Source organism: Megalobrama amblycephala, linkage group LG7 (genome assembly GCF_018812025.1).
Source record: "Megalobrama amblycephala isolate DHTTF-2021 linkage group LG7, ASM1881202v1, whole genome shotgun sequence".
Taxonomy (NCBI): domain Eukaryota; kingdom Metazoa; phylum Chordata; class Actinopteri; order Cypriniformes; family Xenocyprididae; genus Megalobrama; species Megalobrama amblycephala.
The window spans coordinates 32,564,773-32,587,721 of NC_063050.1; the positions used below are offsets into that span (position 1 = coordinate 32,564,773).

The 22,949-nt window shown below is 35.7% G+C and overlaps 1 protein-coding gene across 2 annotated transcripts in view; it reads left to right on the top strand.

The window, feature by feature from the left end:
* The window catches only part of vps8 (VPS8 subunit of CORVET complex), a 140,597-nt gene that overhangs the window by 114,237 nt on the left and 3,411 nt on the right, over nt 1–22,949 (top strand). For both annotated transcript variants that reach the window (XM_048197107.1, XM_048197108.1), the window contains 3 exons: nt 863–1,031; nt 3,930–3,983; nt 10,719–10,799. In XM_048197107.1, coding sequence (XP_048053064.1) covers nt 863–1,031; nt 3,930–3,983; nt 10,719–10,799 — 304 coding nt within the window. The remainder of the gene's footprint in view (nt 1–862; nt 1,032–3,929; nt 3,984–10,718; nt 10,800–22,949) is intronic.

A 22,949-nucleotide genomic window follows, 5' to 3' on the forward strand; every position in this document is an offset into this window, starting at 1 on the left:
ATTCAGTCATTTTGATTACATTTTATATGCTGTAATTATTAATTACATTAAAAATGACTGCTGTCACGATATTGATTTTCACTACACATTTTTTATGGCCATTTTTTATGGATATTATCACATTATTTCTAGACATTCAGGAAAAAAAAATACTGTCAGTCAAATTCATCTTTAATTTTAAAAAGCATGTCTCGCTTTTGTGATTTTTGTGTAGCAGTAGTAGCTACATACTGCGTCTTATTTTTTTTTATTTTATGTCGGACGGCAACCAAATTTAAGGTGCAGCAACTTTATGGTGCATAGGCCTGGACACTGGTAATCAGTCATTTAGCAGCTGAGATTTGCCTATACTGGATGTGAGCATTGCCTCAAAAGCAAATAGAAGCCATTATAATCATTGACGCTGTCTTCACTGGATACAGTATACAGATACGCATTCAGTTTCTGACAAACTCCACGCACTTGAGCCTGTCAACAACAGGACAAATGGAAGAGTGAAAGAATGTTCGCTTTGACGCATCTTGTGTACACAGCTCGTTTGTGTCTCTGTACAGACTTCAGAAGGATACCTTCATTGGATGATTTATTTTAATGGCGTCCTGGATCACGTTGGAGGATTATGTTTGTTCAGAGCATTTGACTGCAGATTTATTCAAAATCTATAGTAAAGTAGCTATAGTAAAGGAGATTGATTTAAAAAAAAAAAACTATAGTAAAAATATTTGTCGTGTTTGTGCTCGTGTTTGTGCCTTATTTATGTCACATTTTTCTAGCCTAAGCAAGCTGTTGTAACACTCTGCCCAAACTTACTACACAAACAGACCAATAATATCATCATTCTAAACTCTTATTTCATGTGTAGCTGTGGGCACCTGTACCACTGCCAGTGTCTTCAGCGTAAAGAGGCAGGTGTTTTGAACGAGAGGCAGTACTCATGGAGCTGCTACAAATGCACGTCCAACCAGGGCTCGCGGCCAGCGGACAGACCCAGCGCAGAGAACTCCCGAACACGCTCTGCTTCTCTGGCACAGGTCAGTCAGACAGTCACGTTTCCCAATCAGTCTTCACCCAATTATGATTCAATTGCATTTCACTCACCCTCATGTCCTTCCAATGCCAACTCCTTTCTATAGAAAACAATAAATGAATTTGTAACCCCTTAACTATCATATCCCTCGAACAAAATCTTACAGAAAGCTCAATTTTTAGATATCAACCTAAAATTTTAAACACAACTTGATTGGATTTTAGATTTTAGCTTTGATTTTCTTGCAGTTTTAGAGTAAAACAGTTTTGTAAAATATATATTTTATATAAATTATAAGATATCATATTTTTACATTTTACATTTTCTTAAACTAAAACTTTAATAACTTTTTTTTTTTTTTTTTTTCACTTCTAAGATAATCACATAAGTCTATGCTCAAAAGTATTCAAGATTTAAAACTATTTAAGTTGGGGTCTGTTCCCCAAAAATGGGAGTGACCGTTAAGGGGTTAAAGAACCATCATACTGTATACAAGTTCATACAGCCCACATCAGTCAAGCCCCCCCCAACCAAAAAAAACACCATTAAGGTAAAAGAAAGTAGTCCATACAAATTTTGTCTGAATCCATATGATCTTAAGCCGTACGAGAGCTTTGTGTGCATAAGAGACAGTAGAGTTATTTAGTGAAAATCTTCTCCAAAGCACAACATTTTATTTTGGATGTTTTTTTTTTTTTTTTATCTACGAGCTGATAAAGAAATATGAGTTTGAAACAACATGTTGGTGAGTAAGTAATTACTCTGATTGTTTTGGGTGAACTATTTCTTCAACACTCCATTTGATCTGTTTGTTCATTTGAACTGTTTGTTCATGTCTTTTTTTTTATCTCTCAGTGTACTGTATCTCTCAATCTATCATGAGCCCATTATAATAATGTCAGCATAGAACAACCTTTCTTTAAGTTTGGAGAATGGTCTTTTCATTCAGTTCAATCATGTTTCAATTCATCGTTGTATCTTTCTGTCATACACTCTTTAGGACTACAGCGAGTTCACATCCAAGGTGATAGGATTTTTAAGTACTTTTATATGCATACAGGGTGTATGTATATTCCACGCTAATTGGATCTCTCTTATGTTGCTGTGGTGTATGTAAATGGTATGAAAATGGGTTTCTCAGCATGCACCTGTATTAGTCGTAACCACAGGAGGCTGACGGCTGCAGGCACAAAAGAGAGCTATGCTAGTATCCCTAATCACAGAGGTGTTGCCACGGTGATTCTTTTGGAAGTAAAAAAAATCATGCCCAACTGGTGTGATTAGAGTATTAGCACAACTGCAAAAACAAGCCAACTCTGGACCCTGGACACATGTTGATTTATTCTTCACTGCACCTCAACAAAAGACTGGTATATTTCTGTAACTTAAATGAAAACAGAAATGTTAGTGTAAGTTAAAAGCGCAGGATTACTTGGTCAATTATATGATATGATAATAATAATAATAATAATAATAGATTCAGTAATACATTAAAAATGCAATTCAGACATGCAATGACTGAATGCACCTCTTCTATGATTAAAATTAGTATTATTAATTAATTTATATATTAATTAATAATATCAGAAGAATGTAAACAATTTCAGAATAAAATTCTTGAAAAGAAGACATTATTAAATAGTTTATCTTGGCATAATCTTCTGTTTTATTTCTTGCAATTTATTTCACGTTTGGCGCAACATGTCTAAAGGTCATTGCACACTGAGTCCGAAATTCGCATGCGAAACTTTCGCACGTTAAAAAATAAATTCGATCTCACGTTATGTCAATCGCGTTTGCACACTGCCTCCGAAACTTTCGTCCGTCAAAAAATATTCGGATCAGGTTCGATTTTCTGCGTTTTTCGCATCCGTGGCACGCATTTTGAGTGACGTTTTGACAATTCAGAGCCACCGTACACGAACGCAAAAATCCAGAATACCATCTGACAAGTTGATCCACGTCGTCTACAGCACAAAACAGCAGCACTGAATGACAAACAACATGAGGAATACAAAGAGACCGAATATAAAGACAGAAGTGCCAGTAGTAAAGCATCAAACAGAGCCACTGACATCCTGAAGTAAACTTTGAAACGCTCAGCTAATCCCGCAGCTCCTTGATGAGGCGAATTCTCCGTTCTCTCTATGCAGTCTCGGGATTGAATGTACCCAATATTTCCTCTTTCTTTTTCTCTTTTTAAGAAGAGAGGAGACAACTAATCGTGCTCACTGCTTGAAGACTTAATTTAGTATTGTTTTGCTTTTTTTTTTTTTTTTTTTTTTTTTTTTTTTTTTTTTTTTTCGCAACGCATTCATTAATACGCATTGGACTCAGTGTGCAAGGTCTCTGTGCGTGACGAATTTTTAGGATTGCGAATACGAAAAAACGCATGCGAAAATTTCGGACTCAGTGTGCAAAGACCTTATAAAGCATATAGAATCCATTATAATCAGTGATGCTGTCTACACTGGATGCAGCCCAGCGCAACAAATTCCTGACAGCCCCAACTGATGCCCTGTTCTATTTCTGACGTACTTCAAAAACTTGTGCTACTAACTTGAAGAACAAAAGGATTTGCAATGGTTTTTTAGAAAAGCTGCTTTACTGTTGGTTAATATTTGAAAAATGTTTGTTTGGAAAATCAAAATCATATGGGGCGACCAACATGCAGACACATGGAGAAAAAAAAATAAAAGCATAAAACAACAAATGATATCATAGATAAGACCCTTGCAGACCCTCATGAAATGATTATTTCACCTTTTTATGACAAAATGAAGGTAGTGGGGGTAGTTATTACAACAAATCTGTATTTGAGCATATGTATCTGTCTGTATCTCTACACTACTTTTGTCATATTCTGTCATCCATATTTCAACTGTTATCTCATGTGTTTCAGACCAAAGTGACATCTGCTCATCGTGGGAATGTGGCAGAGGCTCATGGGAGAAAGGTAAATGAGTGGAATTACATTCTACAATTAGACTACATTTGATTAAAGATGATTAAATTGTATGTGAGGTGAATTAAATGTGCTGTGTTAAATGTTTTATATTTGTATTGTCGGCTCATTTAGCCACAAACTTAATTACAGTTTAACTGTATTTAGATTTTAGATATAGTTTTTAACTCTTTCCCTATCAGCATTAAAAAAAAAAAAAGAACGAAAAGTTGCCAGCCAGCACCAGCATTTTTGACCATTTTCACAAAACATTCATGGCCCTCCAGAGTATTTTGTTGTATGAATATCTGAACATAGAACATATCAAAAGAAAGAACAGAGCCTCTGCTTTTAAACAAAAAAACAACAAAAAAATAAAACCTTTTATTTGAGTTTCATGCATTGTTTTTTTTTTTTATCAACACTTGAATGTGGGTAAGTTTCATAAAATACACACCATAAAAGCAAAAAGCTGTAAAAATCATGTTTTTGTCAAAGACTACGCCTGGATCAGATTCAGAACAATGATAAGAAGATAGATGGAGAAGATTGAGTCCATTAAAACCCCTAAAGTTTACACAGTCGTTACCTCTTTGTGGGTTGAACATTTCATTTGGTAACGCTTGGCAGTTTTTGATTTATATGCTGTTTAATGTTTGATGATTGCGTTAGCTTACGTAAGCTGGTTTCAGCTTCTTCACTTGTATTTGGATCCAGAGATTATTTACCTATTTCAGAAGATGCATAATAGCGCCCCCTACTATAAAACAGTGAAAATGAATTGTCTGAAAATTCTATTAATGGGAGTGAAGCGTTGTGTCATAAATGACAGAAAATTCTGTCAGTGGTGGGGAAAGAGTTATTACACGTTATTAAGAGGTATTACACGTTTACAATAAACTCGTGTTGTTGCATTTTCTTTTTTCTATAACTGACAAAATTCAGCACTTTTAGAGGTTCACCTTTCCTCTACTTCAGCTAGATGGAGAATTATAGCTCTCTTCCACTCTGCCTTTTGTGTGTTCATTCATCCATGAAACGTAAATGGCTTTTTCCCTGCTGGTTCAAAGCAAATTAGCTTGCTTATGATTGCATTACACTCGCTCCCTTCTTTCATGCTTTTGTTTACTGGCGGGAATGGAGAGATGAAACTGAAGTCCTGCCCAGCTGTCTGTCTGTCTCTTTATTTCTGTCTCTCTCATCCACTTTTCCATCTCTCATTTCTTTCTTTCTCTCTCTCGCTCTCTCTCTCTCTCTCTCTCTCTCTCTTTCCATTGAGCATTCATTGCTTGTCGGTCAAGTGACTTGGCGTTTTATGCAATGTGACAGTGAGCCTTAAAGACAAGACAGGAAGTGACATGAACCTTTTGACCTATTCCTCTTCTCCAGCACCCTTTCGTGCTCTCACTTCTCCAATAAACCCTCAGCCATTAGCATCACTAAGCACTCTGTTATCTGTAACAGGCGAAATTCAACACTTTTCTTCACTTCTAAGGTTTCAGGAACCTGCTAACATACAGAATTATACCTGTGGAGACTTTCGCGTTAATTAACATGTAATGCTTCAGAACTCCTGCATGCTAATGATAACAAGGCTGACAGTATGACACACACTAACTGCATTTTTTTTTTTTTCTTCTTTTCATCTTTGAATGCAGTCCTACTGCAGCAGAAACTGCTTTTTAAATGCAGAGCGACACATTTAAATGCAAGACTTTACTCATACCTCGTAAATTTCATACATAAAAATATATATTTAGATACAAAAAAAGTAATCAAATGAGTTACATGATATGCAGATGAATTAATTTTTTTAATCAATTTATTTACAGAGAAATGTCCCCAAATAAAGATAATTCGAAGATATTTTGTGACAGACAAAACAGTGCCTTTTAGAAGTCACCATATTCTTTGTTTTATATCTGTATTATTGAACCTACAGTAAGCCTTTCATTATAAAAAGCAGGCCTCAGCAATGCTTTCAGCCTGGTTTGTCAATCTGTCCAAGGCAGACTCTGCCCTTTTTTTAAATTTTTTTGTTAGGTCATTAGCAGTACTTTTGTAAGACTTTGTCTAAAGCCAAAAAGTAGCCGGATTTTGAATAACATGTCTCATTCCCTGTATTCAGTTCCAGTTTGTTGTATTCCTTGATACTGCTTTTGAATTCCAACCCGGTCTCATGAAAAGTCATTATAATTTGTACATGATGGCAAAATCATATGAGTTGGGTCCTACAAAAATGTACAACCGAAACCTAAACCTAACCCTAAAGCTTAACCATTATTGTAATAGGAAAAAGAGTAGCTTTTCATATGATATCATGCATTTTCACCATCTCATACATTTTTTTTTCACTATTATGAAAAAAATCTTCATGTAAGGTTCTTGGCATGATTTCGTTTTCATTTTTAATTGCATATTTTTTCTTAAAATCAAACTAAATTACAACCCAGGTTCTTTGGAAAACGTCTCAGGTTACGCATGTAACCATGGTTCCCTGAGAACAGAGAACGAGACTCTGCGCTGATTGCGCTATGGGGAACATCACTCGTGACTCGTGTTCGAAATGCAAAAAATCACAACACTCCAATCCTATTGGCCGGCGACAGCCTATGACGTCAAACGGCGCGAACCGTGACGTATAAAGGGAGCGCCTGAGGAAGCAGTCAACATCCTTTTGTCTTTTCGGGACTGTTTTGTTCGTGCCATTGTTTCACAAACTCCGGTAGGAAATTACTTATTTTTTGTCTGCAAACGTTCAGCAGAATGTGTTCATCCGTGTCCCCTGGGTTTGACACTTGATGTAGTCCCGAAAAGACAAAGGATGTTGACTGCTTCCTCAGGCGCTCCCTTTATACGTCACGGTTCGCGCCGTTTGACGTCATAGGCTGTCGCCGGCCAATAGGATTGGAGTGTTGTGATTTTTGGCATTTCGAACACGAGTCAAGAGTGACGTTCCCCATAGCACAATCAGCGCAGAGTTGAAGTTCCCTTTCGAAAGGGAAACATCCCTGTGGCAACATTTCTGCAAAACTGCATTATGTTGCTTTTTGAGCTATTCACAGATTTTCAAAGTGAAATTGTATAGCGAGTGGCACTAAAGGCTTATTCAATTTTCTCAAAAACAGCTGGCAACATTTTTTTTTTACATTGGTTGTTGTATGCATTGCATCAGTTCAGAAATTAAAGGTCCAGTGATTGGTGCTAAAAGGTTAATGCACTATCACATTTAAAAATAACAAACCACCTATACAACATACCTACAAGCAGTCATGCCATTGCTTGCTCTACAAGTCTTCTCTTCGAGCTCTTTTATTGAGTATGTATCAAGTATGTTTTAAGGTTCTATTATAGTATTGTGCAAGGAACTGCACAAAAATAAGTCTTTATTAACTAATAACCTGCCCTGTAATCAAATTTTGTGTGAAAAGGAATAAAAGTTGTTTGTGTTTTACTGCCAGTGATCTTTTCAACTGGAAACTGCAGTGAATTGTATGTATGTATAGTATTTTTGAAGTTTTTCAAAAATGTAGGTAGACACATTTTTCCAATAAGCCTATGTTGCTAAATTAATGAGTAAAATTGATCACCCCAATCAAATATATAGTTGAAACTCATGAAACTCTTCTGAACAGCTGATTGGTTCACTTAAAGCCAGTTGGTCGCCCAATCATTCTATTTGTTCTATCTACGTAACCTATTTATTCCTGACTTCAAATCGGATCAGTTCATTGCAGTTCGCCATAGGATTTCGCTAGCCCTCCACCTTCCCCAGTACCACCTACCTAGATCTGCTTGGAGGTTCTCCCTATGTTCCTTGCACCAGCCTGAATTCAATTCACTGTTTTCATGTGCATTTTTAGATACATCCTCACTCATCCAGCAGCAATGTAGCAAATCAAGTCTGCCAAGACCAGTACATTCCATGCTTATTAATAAATGCAGGTTAAATACATTCTGAGAGTTGTCACGATTGAAGTTTAGTATAGCCAAGAAAGAAAACTTTTTTTTAAAGCTTACTTGACCCTTAAATGCAGTGTTTTCTTACTCTTGTTGCATGTTGTTGGTACCTGTAAATGAAAAGCAGATGTGTTTGTTTGCATTGATGGAAACATTGATGATGCTGAGGGTCTCAACTCTCTGTTAATGTACTCTTACTGTTTTTTTTTTTTTTTTTTTTTTTTTTCTGATGCTGTTTTAAGTCTCTTCCTTTGCTACAAGAGACTGTTTAATCTCAACAAAGTACATGCTACTTCAGGTCTAGAAGATGTTGAGCCTAAGTGTCATGAGAAGAAAAAAAACAGATCTTTTAGAAGTAGGTTAGACATTCTTTAAATGATTTCAACACCTTGTCTAGTCTTGGCTCCTCCTGATGTCTCAAGGCACAGAAAAGTGGCCTTTTTACTTTTTTTCTTTTTCTTTTCTAAGCAAAGAAAGCCATTGGCCCATCAAAAACTGTGTAATTGGTTTATTTAAATAAGTCTTGCGTAAATAACGGATTTAATGAACGCTCCACCAAATTATCCTACCTTTCCACAACACTGTCATGCAAAATCGACGTCCTCCAGCTCAGCGCCCCGTGTACGGAGACAGCTGAAACAGCGTGACAATGTTCATCTCCTTTCTGCTGAAGGGTGGGCACAATAATTGCATTTATTCTTCTGCAGTGACAGTAGTATTTGTCCTTTGTGCCACTCAAAACAGACTCTGATTATATATAGAGGCCAGTGAGGTAAAGTGAGGATACTTGATTTTTTTTTTTTTTTTTTTTTTTTTTTTTTTTTTCAACATTCTGTTGAAAACACTCTTTTCTGGGTGGAGTTTGGCATATCTTTAGGGTGTATGCTTGCCTTCATGTCTTTGGGACTAGAGAAGTTATTGAAGGATGACAGAGACTGAGAGGTTTTGGATCACTGGAGGCTGATTTCAGCCAAACCAAGTGATGAAATGATTTTGATTAGTGTGAAGGACACTGGAATGTGTCTTTAAATGTGTCACTATGTAAGATGTGCCTGTCTGTCATTTTAGCATCTTAACCACAGATTACTGCTCTAAATATGGTCCAATTAAGATTAAATATGGATTACTATAGATTAAATCATGTACAGTATCTCACAGAAGTGAGTACACCCCTCACATTTTTGTAAATATTTTATTATATCTTTTCATGTGACAACACTGAAGAAATTACACTTTGCTACAATGTAAAGTAGTGAGTGTACAGCTTGTATAACAGTGTAAATTTGCTGTCCCCTCAAAATAACTCAACACACAGCCATTAATGTTTAAACCGCTGACCACAAAAGTGAGTAAACCCCTAAGTGAAAATGTCCAAATTGGGCCCAATATTATGTGTGGCCACCATTATTTTCCAGCACTATCTTAACCCTCTTGGGCATGGAGTTCACCAGAGCTTCACAGGTTGCCTCTGGAGTCCTCTTCCACTCCTCCATGATGACATCATGGAGCTGGTGGATGTTAGAGACCTTGCGCTCCTCCACCTTCCATTTGAGGATGCCCCACAGATGCTCAATAGGGTTAAGGTCTGGAGACATGCTTGGCCAGTCCATAACCTTTACCCTCAGCTTCTTTAGCAAGGCAGTGGTCATCTTGGAGATGTGTTTGGGGTCGTTATCATGTTGGAATAATGCCCTGCGGCCCAGTCTCCGAAGGGATGGGATCATGCTCTGCTCATTCATGGTTCCCTCAATGAACTGTAGCTCCCCAGTGCCGACAACACACATGCAGCTCCAGATCATGACACTCCCACCACCATGCTTGACTGTAGGCAAGACACACTTGTCTTTGTACTCCTCACCTGGTTGTCGCCACACACGCTTGACACCATCTGAACCAAATAAGTTTATCTTGGTCTCATCAAACCACAGGATATGGTTCCAGTAATCCATGTCCTTAGTCTGCTTGTCTTCAGCAAACTGTTTGCGGGCTTTCTTGTGCATCATCTTTAGAAGAGGCTTCCTTCTGGGATGACAGCCATGCAGACCAATTTGATGCATTGTGCGGCGTATGGTCTGAGCACTGACAGGCTGATTGTGGCCTGCGATTTAGACATTATTGGCTGTGTGTTGAGTTATTTTGAGGGGACAGCAAATTTACACTGTTATACAAGCTGTACACTCACTACTTTACATTGTAGCAAAGCGTAATTTCTTCAGTGTTGTCACATGAAAAGATATAAAATATTTACAAAAATGTGAAGTGTACTCACTTCTGTGAGATACTGTATATTTCCCATGTAAATTCTTACAGTATTTGACCACATAAACAATTAATTGGCGAGCAAACTCAGCGTCAAAGTATTCACTACATTTTTTCTTCCTGCTTGATATTGCTATCTTTTGATGTCATTTTTTTTAAATGTCACATCCATCAGGCTTTAATCACTTGTCTTCCCCACATCTTAGGCTTGTGTATGAAAATGTCACATTTGATGCGATTAGCACTCCTCCTCTAATTCTTGAATGGTTTATTTAGAAGTTGTGCAGTTTGCTATTTATCAAGTCCATATCTGGCAGCAGGGTTTGCCCCTTCATATTTCATATTGACATTCTGATGTTTTTATATTTGTTGCTGATGTATTTTAAGCAAAATGTTATTCTTAATTGCTTTTAGGATTATCTGTGACCATTCTAAAGTGGTTCAGCTGGAGGATGTGACTTGTGTCAGGGCTGTTATGGTTCTGTGAGTGCGTTGATCTGTTGGCCTGGTGTGTTTTTCTCTCTGCAGATGTTGACTGAAGCCACTCTGGATGCCCAACAGACACAGGCCTGGGATCAGTTCCGTACTCTCTACAGAGGACCATCTAGGGTATGACTTACCTCAAATGCATCTTTTCTTTCCATTCTCGCTCTTTATATACAGTTGTGCTCAAATGTGTATATACCACTTGCAGAATCTGTCTTTTTTATAGCATTTTAGTAGTCATGAAATATTTTTAGTCTTGATGAAGCTATTTGACACACATGCACTACCATTCAAAAGTCTGTTAGATTTTTTAAAAATTTTCTTAAAAAGACGTCTCTTATACTCAAGGCTGCATTTAATTGATTAAAAATACAGTAAAAACTGTAATATTGTGAAATGTTCTTCCAATTTAAAATAATTTTCTATTTTTATATATTTTAAAATGCACTTATAATGCACTCTAATGATGGTAATTGTTAGCATCATTACTCCAGACTTCAGTGTCACATGATCCTTCAGAAATCATTCTGATATGCTGATTTTTTTGTATTATCAATATTGAAAGTAGTTATGCTGCATACAATTTTCTGAAACCCTTTTTTTAAAGGATTCTTTGATGAATAGGAAGTTTAAAAAAAAAAAAAAAAAAAAAAAACATTTATTTGAAATAGAAATTTTGTGTAACATAATAAAAGTCTTTAAAGGGTTAGTTCACCCAGAAATTAAAATTACGTCGTTTATTACTCAACCTCATGCCGTTCCACACCCGTAAGACTTCGTTCATCCACAGAACACAAATTAAGATATTTTTGATGAAATTTTGATGGCTCAGTAAGGCCTCCTTTGCCAGCAAGATAATTAACACTTTCAGATGTCCAAAAAGGTACTAAAAGCATATTTAAAACAGTTATTGTGACTACAGTGGTTCAACCTTAATATTATAAAGCGACGAGAATACATTTTGTGCACCAAAAAAACAAAATAATGACTTTTCAACAATATCTAGTAATGGCCGATTTCAAAACACTGCTCAATGAAGCTTCTCAGCTTTACGAATCTTTTCAGATCAGTGATTCGGAGCACGTATCAAACTGCCAAAGTCATGTGAACTATTGAAATTGCGAAACACTTATGACATAATGAAGCCTCATTTACTGAAATCACGTGACTTTGCCGCTCCGAACCACTGATTCAAAACAAAAGATTTGTTAAGCTTCGAAGCTTCATGAAACAGTGTTTTGAAATCAGCCATTACTATTTATTGTTAAAAAGTCGTTATTTCGGGGTTTTTGGCACACAAAAAGTATTCTCGTTACTTTATAATATTAAGGTTGTATATCTTGCTGGCAATAGGGCCCTCAGTGAGTCATCAGATTTCATCAAAAATTATTATTAAATCTTAATTTGTGTTCTGAAGATGAACAAAGGTCTTACGGGTGTGGAACGACATGAGGGTGAGTAATTAATGACATAATTTTCATTTTTGGGTGAGCTAACCCTTTAACGTCACTTTTGATCTATTTAATGCATCCTTGCAAAACAAAAATATTAAATTCTTTCAAAAAGACATGTTACTGTCACCAAACTTTTAAAATGGTAGTATATCCCACAAAGCAATATATCTTTATTTATACACAATGTCCTTTTAAATGCATACACCTTTGGTTATTATCTAGTGTTGCCACCTCGAGCATCAATGACTGATTGCAACCTTTTGTGATAGTAGTGCATAAGTCCCTGGTTTGTCCTGAGCATCGAAGTTGCCCACTGGTCTTGAAAAAAGTCCCCAGGTACTTTAAGTTCTTGCATGCTTTCAAGTTACTCCCCACAGTTGCTCAGTGATGTTGAGATCCAGCTTGAGGACAATTGAAGGACTCTATTACAAAAGGCTGCAAGCAGTCATTTATACTCAATGAGGCAGTATACTAAGAACCAAGACAAATTATTTTCATCATTTTATTTATATTTAATATATTTATCCTGTTGAATGAAATCAAGTACTCCATAAACAAATAAATAATAAATAAATAAATGAAGCAAGATCCAGTTTTCATGATCTTATTTTATAAAAATGCTGACTATCTTACAGATTCTCTAAGGGATGTGTAAACTCTTGAAATCTATGTTGCAGATTTCAGAGATTTTTAGTGTAGTCTTGGTCTTCATTTGAGAATACATGTGTCAGTGTCTTACAAGATTATTGCATAACAGCAGAGTGTTACGCAATACAATGTTTGTGTATGTATGTGTTGCCTTTGTGTACTTACTGGAGTCATTGAGTCTTACTGTTGAAGGGTCAGCACTTATCAGACAGAAAATCTGAATGACTTCATGTAAGTGTTTCATTTGAGCTTCTCAGTGTTAAAGGCAGCTGTGCACATACAGTATACTCATGTATGTGTGTGTATGGGTGGTTGGAAGACCATTCTCCTCCCTCTTAGCTTTGTATTTATGTATACTTTTTCCAGATTAGAGAGCTGTAGTATTGAACCCTGTTCATGCCTTTATTTCCACTCATAGCTCTCTATCCATCACATACACAGATGCACTCAAATATATCTCACCCACATGTACACACCCACATACACTCAACAGAATCAAATGAAGGCTTATGTTGACTAAGTGCCGCTGGCTAAATCCAAGTTGCCTTAGTGTCATATAGCATTTTATTTAAATGTGCCCTTGATTAAGAGGGACCACATTGCCCCCCATTTACGCCCGGTATCAATATTTGTTTACTTTGATCAGATAACACTTGACCGCATTAAAAGTCAGCCATAAATGTACTCTAGACACATTATGATTTTATTGTGATTGGATCACTGAAACTGCATTTGGAGGAGGTCTGACATGGATTGTGACACATTTAATTATATAAATACGTTTTTGCTATCCATTTTCAGGTAACTCTGTAAATATACATTTATTTGACTTTGATGGATTAGGTCGTTAAAGGGTTAGTTCACCCAAAAATAAAAATTATGTAATTTATTACTCACTCTCATGACGTTCTACACCTGTAAGACCTTCATTCGTCTTCAAAACACAAATTAAGATATTTTTGATAAAATCCGATGGCTCAGTGAGGCCTGCATTGCCAGCAATGTCACCGAACGTCACCGAACCTCTCAAGGTCCATAAACGTCAAAACATATCTAAAACAGTTCATGCGAGTACAGTGGTTCTACCTTAATATTATAAAGCAATGAGAATACTTTTTGTGTGCTAAAAAAAAACAAAAAAACATGACTTTTCAACAATATCTAGTGATGGCTGATTTCAAAACACTTCTTCAAAGCTTTACAAATCTTTTGTTTCAAATCAGTGGTTTGGAGCGCCAAAGTCACATGATTTTAGCAGTTTGATATGCGCTCCGATCAACTGATTTGAAACAAAAGATTCGTAAAGCTTCGAAGCAGTGTTTTGAAATACTACAGGGCTATTGAATGCTCGAATCTGATTGGTTAATCAACGTTCTAAGGTGTGCAATTATTTTCTAGCAGGTCTTGACCACATTACAGTTCCATATTTCGCCAAATGTTTTCAGTTATTTCAAAAGGTCTTTACAGCCTATAAAAGCAAAAGAAACAAAACCCACAATGACACAACCAAGAAAATAAATATAGTAAGTGCATTAATAACTGTATCAGCGGTATTATTCTGTTATCAAGGCTCAAGCCTCCATTACTAGTTCTGGAATTATGTTTTAGAATTAGCAACAGAGGCTTGGCTTATATATATATTGCAAAACCCTTACATCAATGTTTTAAAAATTCAGATAATGTGACCTTTTGCATTTTGCACATGTAAGAGCAGTCAGATCTTTATCTGTACCTATCAAGGGAACCATTGTGGCCTACTGAAGACTACTGTTCCTGTTGATGCTCTTGTCTCGTTAAATATCATATCATATACCAATCAGCCCCAACCAATCCATTAGTTTGATCATGTGATGTTGCAGTTGCACTGTGGGGAATCTTTGACCCTAATCCTCTGAACAACTAGGAAGTCACTGCGGTAATCCAGTATCACCCTAACACACTCTCAATCTTAACATCTGTCCTCAGCCTTGGAGTCAAAGTAGATAAACATCCTGAAAGAGAGATAGAGAGACAGAGAGACCATTAGTTATCAGAACCATCGGTCTATGCCATTTCTGTGTGTGTCAAGGAATTTAATAGGATTACGTTATATATGTTATTATATCTGTCCTTCTTCTGCTGTATTACCTGTCATTTTTGTTTAAATACACATCATAGATTTTGGAATAAGACCACTTTACAGCTTTTATTCAATTCAGTTCATCAATTATAAAACAAAGTTGAATCAGCTATAAAGCACCTCTGCAGAAAACAGTGCTGTCATCGACCAGCTCAATTCAGTTCAAGTTTTGTTCAGTGCAGTCAAAACAATAATATTACTGAATATGAAGTATAGTAGCTACACACTTGCTCTGCCTATTGTTAGCGTGTCAACCAGAGTGTTTTTTAAAAACAGTTATTGTAAGACCATTTTACAGCTTTGTATCAATAATTGGAGGGAGTTATCAATGTTAGAATATGTCTAAATAGTCCCAAATTTGATTATTCATATGTTCATATGATTTTGCGGAATATTTTTATAATTTTACACTTTCAATAAACCATTTCATTATTGCCCAGGTTAGTTAATTGTCTTGAAACTGAGTACAACTAAATGTGTGTTTACCTACATTAATCCTTATTTTGGGGACATCCTCATTTGGGAAAAAAAATCATTTATCTTAAACTTAACTCTAAACAAAGACTGGAAAGTATAAACAAACTCCAGCCATCACAGACTCAGAATTTAATCAAAGCTGAAAGGAGAAGTGAAATAAGTGAGATAGAAAAATAGAGGATAAAGAAAAATAAGTGTTTGAAGAGCCACATTTGGAATAACCCAAATAACTGACCACTTTAGATCCTCAGGCCTCCCTCCTCAAAACACTGAGGAACATTTTGACATCTTTCATAACACAACCCTTTTATCTTTAAGATTAAATTTATTGTTTTTTTTTTTCTATTTGAATGTCTGGTACTGTAGCTCACTACTGAGCTGTTTGCCTCACTGTCTTTGACACTTGTAGTTCTGGTAATTAAAATCCATACATTTGTCTTTAAATATGTGACTTTTAGTACAGTACATTTGACCTGCTTGACTCTCCTCACTGTCCCCATGTTCCTCAAGTACCTTCTGACTCCCATCTCACTCCATCCTAAAATATCTGAAAAATAGGCCATCATCTTCTCATCCATTTTAGTGCATTTCTCTTTAGAGTACTTGATTCTGATTGATAGCATTTCGATGATTAGTGGCTGATGTACATTATCACTTACTTAGTACTCTTTCTGCAAATAACTTTTTATTAGATGATCAGTATAAATGTCTGTATTTCCCAGACATTTATACATTCCCAGTACTTCCCAGCAGTCAACAAAATATTTGGGTTGTACAAAAAAAAAAAAAAAAAAACAGTATATTAAATATGCTGAAGCCCTTTCTAAGTTTGCATTTTATGCTGAGTGGTGCTAATGTGGGTGACATGAGTTTGAGTCTGTTAGTGTCATCACACAATCTCGTTTCCCCCTCTTCTTCACATCACTTCCTGTTCTTTCTCCATTATCCTTGTCTAGTCAAAAAAAGGCCAAAAGCAAAGTTATAATGTATTATAACTAGGGGTGTAACGGTACACAAAACTCACGGTTCGGTACGTACCTCGGTTTTGAAGTCACGGTTCGGTACAGTTTTCGGTACAGCAGGTGGAGAGAAAACTAAACATAAAATTGCTTTTTTTTATTATTAAACAGAGGTTTACTGAACAAATTGTGTTTTTGTCTTTAAATATATTAAATTAAATTAAAACTAAAAGTTTCTTAAGGATAAAAAAAATGATCTCTGCTAATGCTATAAACTATGTAGGGAGCCCTAACTTGAAAGAAGCCCAAACTATTAGCCTAAATTCAATTGCTTTTTATTTTTAGATAAAATAATCAACACTCAAATAACAAATTGTATGCAAACCTGTAAGCTGCACCTAAGGCAGTTTTTGCATTAACTTCTAAATGTTTTTACTCCAATTCGTTGTTGAAATATAATCATTTCTACACAGTGGCTGTTATTTTAACATCAGATTTATTTAAACATACATTAAATAGCCTAATCAGGATATCACTAAAAGGTTAAGTAAAATAATGAATATATTGGCTAATACAGTGCATATATTAAGCGAAAGAGTTCATTTCTCTAGCGAACTAACAAGCTGTGAACACTGAATGGCTTTTCTGAGGTAAATGCATCATGACATATTGTTGAATACGGAAGCTTTCATTGATGTCTTTTCACCGTTGAAACACTGAATGAGCGATTACATGAGATATGACCGTTTCAGTAAGTTGTACTGAATCTTGCAACATACCTTCAGATGTTCTTTCATGTTTATTCTGTATTATTCTGTATTCTGTATTAACTAGTATTAAGGAGGAAGAGATGAACACATTCACTTGCGCTCCGCGCTCGTGCTGCCGGTTGAACTGAGGCGCCTGTACAGTGATCTGTCACCCCACATCAAAGCACGTCAAAATGGCATTTTCTGTTTAAACTTCATGATTTCGTGGACAGAATTTGAAGGATGACACTTTGTTTCTTATCGAAAGTAACAAAATGCAGAGCTTATTGCGGTTATTGGTGGTGAATATTGGTTGCAATGTAATGCTTCGGTACACACGTGCACCGTACCGAAAGCCCTGTACCGAAACGGTTCGGTACAAATACGTGTACCGTTACACCCCTAATTATAACAGTCACTCAGTTTGAACCCAATACTGACGTTTAAGCCCTGAGTGACACCTTTTCACACAAAATGGACATTAAAAAAACTGTTTCTCTCTTTCCTGATATCCATGACCTACATATGTGTATGAGTGACAGAAATTGCAGGTCAGTGTATTGGTTCTAAGTGAATCTCCTCACAGGATATGAAGAGGCTGTGGTCTCTGACACTGAATACAGATCCTGTATTGAAACACTGCTTTCACCCAGCCGCACTGCATTTTATCTTCTTCTGATAAACTTATTCAACACAGACCACACAGAGACTGTTTCCATTATGTGTTATTGTTTACAAAAGTGAGAGCTGAGGTCCATTTCTAGGATTCATTAAATTTCTGTTGTTCAGCTGTTAAAGACAGACACACTGCCTCATACTCACAACTTTACACAACTATTCATAAGTTTGAGGTCATTAAAAAGTGTTCATTTTATTCAAGGATGCATTGAATTGAATAAAAGTGACAGTAAAGACATTAACAAAAGATTTCCATTTCAGATAAATACTATGATAAATACTTCCATTTCATGATTTAGTGGAGCTTAATATACACAAAAATATATTACATATTGAAAAAAAATTCAAAAACAGTCATTTTTAATTTAAGTAATATTTCACAAAATTACTGTTTTTACTGTATTTTTGATCGAATTAATGCAGCCTTGATGAGCCTAAGAGAGTTTCAAAAACAAAACAAAAAATTCTCCCGACCACAAACCTTTGAACAGTGGATGTTTTCCCTGCAGAGCTTTATGGTGGGGCATGAATTGACTTGGCCATCTCCCATGAGGCCGAGAGTCAGGTAAACACACATCAGTCTTTTGTGCCAATCCCTCAGTTACTCACACAAGCGTCCTCAAGAGTTTTATTAGAACTGTTTGGTCAGCACTCACACATACCCATTCCCAACAGACTTCCCATAATTAACACAGCAGAACTGCACAGCCCAGTTCTGAGCTCTTTAATTAAACCGTAAATGGTTTCAGAGGATGAGTGGATAGAGAAAAAGACCAGAGCGCCAGACAAGGTGTGTGTTTGTGCATTGTGTGGTTAGTGTCTCCTGTTGTTCCTTTGTCTGTGTGGAGATTATGGAATTCTGATTATAAAACTGAGCTGAACAGATTGAACATGTGAGTATTTGAGAGAGAGATTAATTAAAATGAGACATGGAAAGCAGATAGAGTGTTGATGTTCTTTAAAGAGCCACTCCCAACACCCGAGAATACCAATTTGGCACGTGTGAACGCGTGTGTGTTCCTTTATAGCATTAATGAGAAAGCTGCCAGGCAGGTGCTGGCAATAAACTCCAGTCGTGATTATGTCAGCAGTAGCGTATGTCTGTATGTGTGGTTTTTAGAGAGCTTTCTGAACGTTCTGGACTTGCTGATTAAGCTTACTGGAGCATTTGATTTTGACCAGGAGTAAATGAAAGATGTGTAATGTTCATGTGTTTGTGTGTGCCTTGTTTCAGAGTCTCTCTGAAATCTGTGTGTGTGGGAGGTTGTCAGGGTTTCTCTGATGCTTTGTCAGGGCTGAGCTTTGATTGCTCTCTTTGAGGTCCCAGTCGGTCCATTTCCCTTCAATGCAGCAGTTCCAGGAAGAAGGCGAAGAAGACAGATGAAGGCACTGGAAAAAGAGATGTATGGAGAGAGAGATGAGACGAGTGTACGATAGAGAGAAATACAGCTGAAGGAAAGGGATTGTGTTGAGAGGAAAGGATGGAAGGGTAATGAAATAGCTGAAGCAGTGAAATGGTGGAGATTGTTTGGAATAAATGAATGAGAAGGACCAGATTAAAGAGAGGTAGAAGGACACAATGAGGAAGGAGAAAAGCATTTGATAGACTATATGGGTGATTTTTTTATTTATAGGGGCACTTTTAACTATTTAAACATGCTTGAAAATGTTTAATCCCTTTTAAAATGTTTTTACATGCCTGGAAGATCTGATCATGGCCTTAATAAACCTACAAGTATATTTTTATTTTGTGCTTGAAGCCAAAATTAAATCTGTTCATCATATAAAGCAATCATGTTTGTGCAGAAGACTTGGATAAAAGTACTTGATTTATATGGATTATTTTTAAAATGTCTTTAAAAACTTTTTGAAGCTTAAATGTTTTGGTTGAATGCACTTTCAATGGTACAGAAATCTCTCAGGTTTCATTCAAAATATCTTCATTTGTGTTTTCAATTTTAAATGAATTATCTGAACTATTGTCATTTTCTCTTTTAAAATCATCCTATGGCTCCCCTAAATGAAGCATCAACCATATATTTCTGTAAAAGTGAGGGCACATAAGGGAGAATTATGTGTGTGTGCATATATATATATATATATATATATATATATATATATATATATATATATATATATATATATATATATATATATATATATATACAGTACAGTCCAAAAGTTTGGAACCACTAAGATTTTTAATGTTTTTAAAAGAAGTTTCGTCTGCTCACCAAGGCTACATTTATTTAATTAAAAATACAGTAAAAAACAGTAATATTGTGAAATATTATTACAATTTAAAATAACTGTGTACTATTTAAATATATTTGACAAAGGAATTTATTCCTGTGATGCAAAGCTGAATTTTCAGCATCTTTACTCCAGTCTTCAGTGTCACATGATCCTTCAGAAATCATTCTAATATGCTGATTTGCTGCTCAAGAAACATTTATGATTATTTTCAATGTTGAAAACAGTTGTGTACTTTTTTTTTCAGGATTCCTTGATGAATAGAAAGTTCAAAAGAACAGCATTTATCTGAAATACAAAGCTTCTGTAGCATTATACACTAGTGTTCAAAAGTTTGGGGTCAGTAAGAATTTTTATTTTTATTTTTTTGAAAAGAAATTAAAGAAATTAATACTTTTATTCAGCAAGGATGCATTAAATCAATCAAAAGTGGCAGTAAAGACATTTATAATGTTACAAAAGATTAGATTTCAGATAAAATGTTCTTTTGAACTTTCTATTCATCAAATAATCCTGAAAAAAAATATTGTACACAAATATTTTGTACAATTGTACACATTAAATGTTTCTTGAGCAGCAGATCAGCATATTAGAATGATTTCTGAAGGATCATGTGACACTGAAGACTGGAGTAATGATGCTGAAAATTCAGCTTTGCCATCACAGGAATAAATTACTTTATGAAATATATTCAAATAGAAAACAGTTATTTTAAATTGTAATAATATTTCACAATATTACTGTTTTTACTGTATTTTTAATTAAATAAATGTAGCCTTGGTGAGCAGATGAAACTTCTTTTAAAAACATTAAAAATCTTAGTGGTTCCAAACTTTTGGACTGTACTGTGTATATGTGTGTATATAATGCCGGTTCCCTGATTACCGCTAAATCGCCATCACCTGCTTTCAAATAGAGCGGCATTTAATAGACAGAGCCATAGATCACTGACAAGCTACGCAATATCGCAGATGAATCGCCTTCGATAATGAACGCGATATTGCGTGGCTTGTCAGTGATCTATGGCTCTGTCTATTAAATGGCGCTCCATTTGAAAGCAGGTGATGCCGATTTAGCGGTAATCAGGGAACCAGATTTACTGACGAAATGCGCGTGACAGTCGCATGCGATATATCAGTCACCCCTAATACATATATATATATATATATATATATATATATATATATATATATATATATATATATATTTATATATATATATATATATATATATATATATATATATATATATATATATATATATATATATATAACAGTTCTTTCTGGTTCTCGAATCTGATTGGCTGATAACTGCAATATTTTAGTGATAACAACACTCCTAGCTTTTCACCGTTTGTATCACTCCGCTTGAAGCAACTGTCATGGCGGCCGAGCAAATCCACCATAATTTTTGCGAATACTACATTTGTTGTACCACGAACAAAAAGGGCTTCAGGGATTTGCCACTATATCTTATAGTGGTTAAACATGAGATATAATTCATTTTGGGTATATAAAACGGGCTTTTTAATCTATTACTTGTTCCTAAGCAAATCGAATTGTGCCATGTTAAATTTGATCATTTAATTATATATATATATATATATATATATATATATATATATATATATATATATATATATATATATATATATATATATATATATATATATATATATTAGGGGTGTAACGATACGCGTATTCGTATCGAACCGTTCGGTACGAGGCTTTCGGTTCGGTACGCGGTACGCATTATGTACCGAACGGTTCGTTGGACTAATTAATTACAGTACATTTGGAAAATAAAAAAAGTTTGTGAAATATAATGTTATGCGTTCAACAAGGTAGCCCAGTAACCCAAACGACGTAACAGGCAACGCCCCCTGACACCCCAGAAGAAGAAAAAACACCAACTTATACGTTTATGTTATGCTGCGTTCAAACCGAACGCGTCTGGGGCGTCTGGAGCGTCTGATTTACATGTGGCTACTCAGGCAGGCGCTCGCTCACTCAGTACGCGCTGAAGGCTCTTTGCAAAATGGCTAATGTGTTTAACACATAGACTGTAAAGGTTTAACAGACCAGAAATAGAAGATCGTCCAAATAACCAACAGGTCTGGTGTTTGGGTGCACTTTGGTTTCCCTGTAAGCTATATAACATTTTAATTTTTTTATAAGGAGCTGTTTTTGTTTTATCTCTTTCGAGCGTGAGTTTAAAATATTCTAATCTCCCCCCAGAGTGAGTTTTTTTTTTAATGCAACCATTATTTTAGAACGTTTGCCTTTAATGTTTCCATAGGGACGCGTCTTGCGTGTCACTAGCGCTGAGCAGCAACAATAACACTGTATGACAGATGGATCGCTATTATTTTGTTTTTCCTTGTTTATTTAAAATATTCACAAAATTGCTTACCATGTTATCAACTATCTGATATTCCGATCCTCGAATATGTGTAAGTGAGTGTGTTTTGTCGTTTAAAAGCCTTTATAAATGATCTTTATCTTGATCTATAACGTGAGATCTTAGTTTGCGCTGCAGTTCACAGAGTCCTGTCAGTCGGATTTACAGCAGGTGAATTCATCATTTTCTCCCGAAATATATGCAAGTAAGTGGCTGGTGAACTGGAAGAATAACAGAGTAAACTTTATAGTTACTTAGGCCCATTATGTGTGTCTGATATGAATAAATATCGGCAAATTGTATATGAATGGATTGTTATTGCTCCTTCCACTGATGTCTGACATCAGTGTGCATTTTATAAACTCTAAATATATTGTTTTAATGGTGCTTATGCGTATATAAATGTCTGAAATCTTAAAAGAATGAACGTTAAAGAATGTTATGTGGCTGAAAACACTGCATAGTTGTGATAAAACGTACCGAACCGTACCGAACCGAACCGTGACACCAGTGTATCGTATCGAACCGAACCGTGA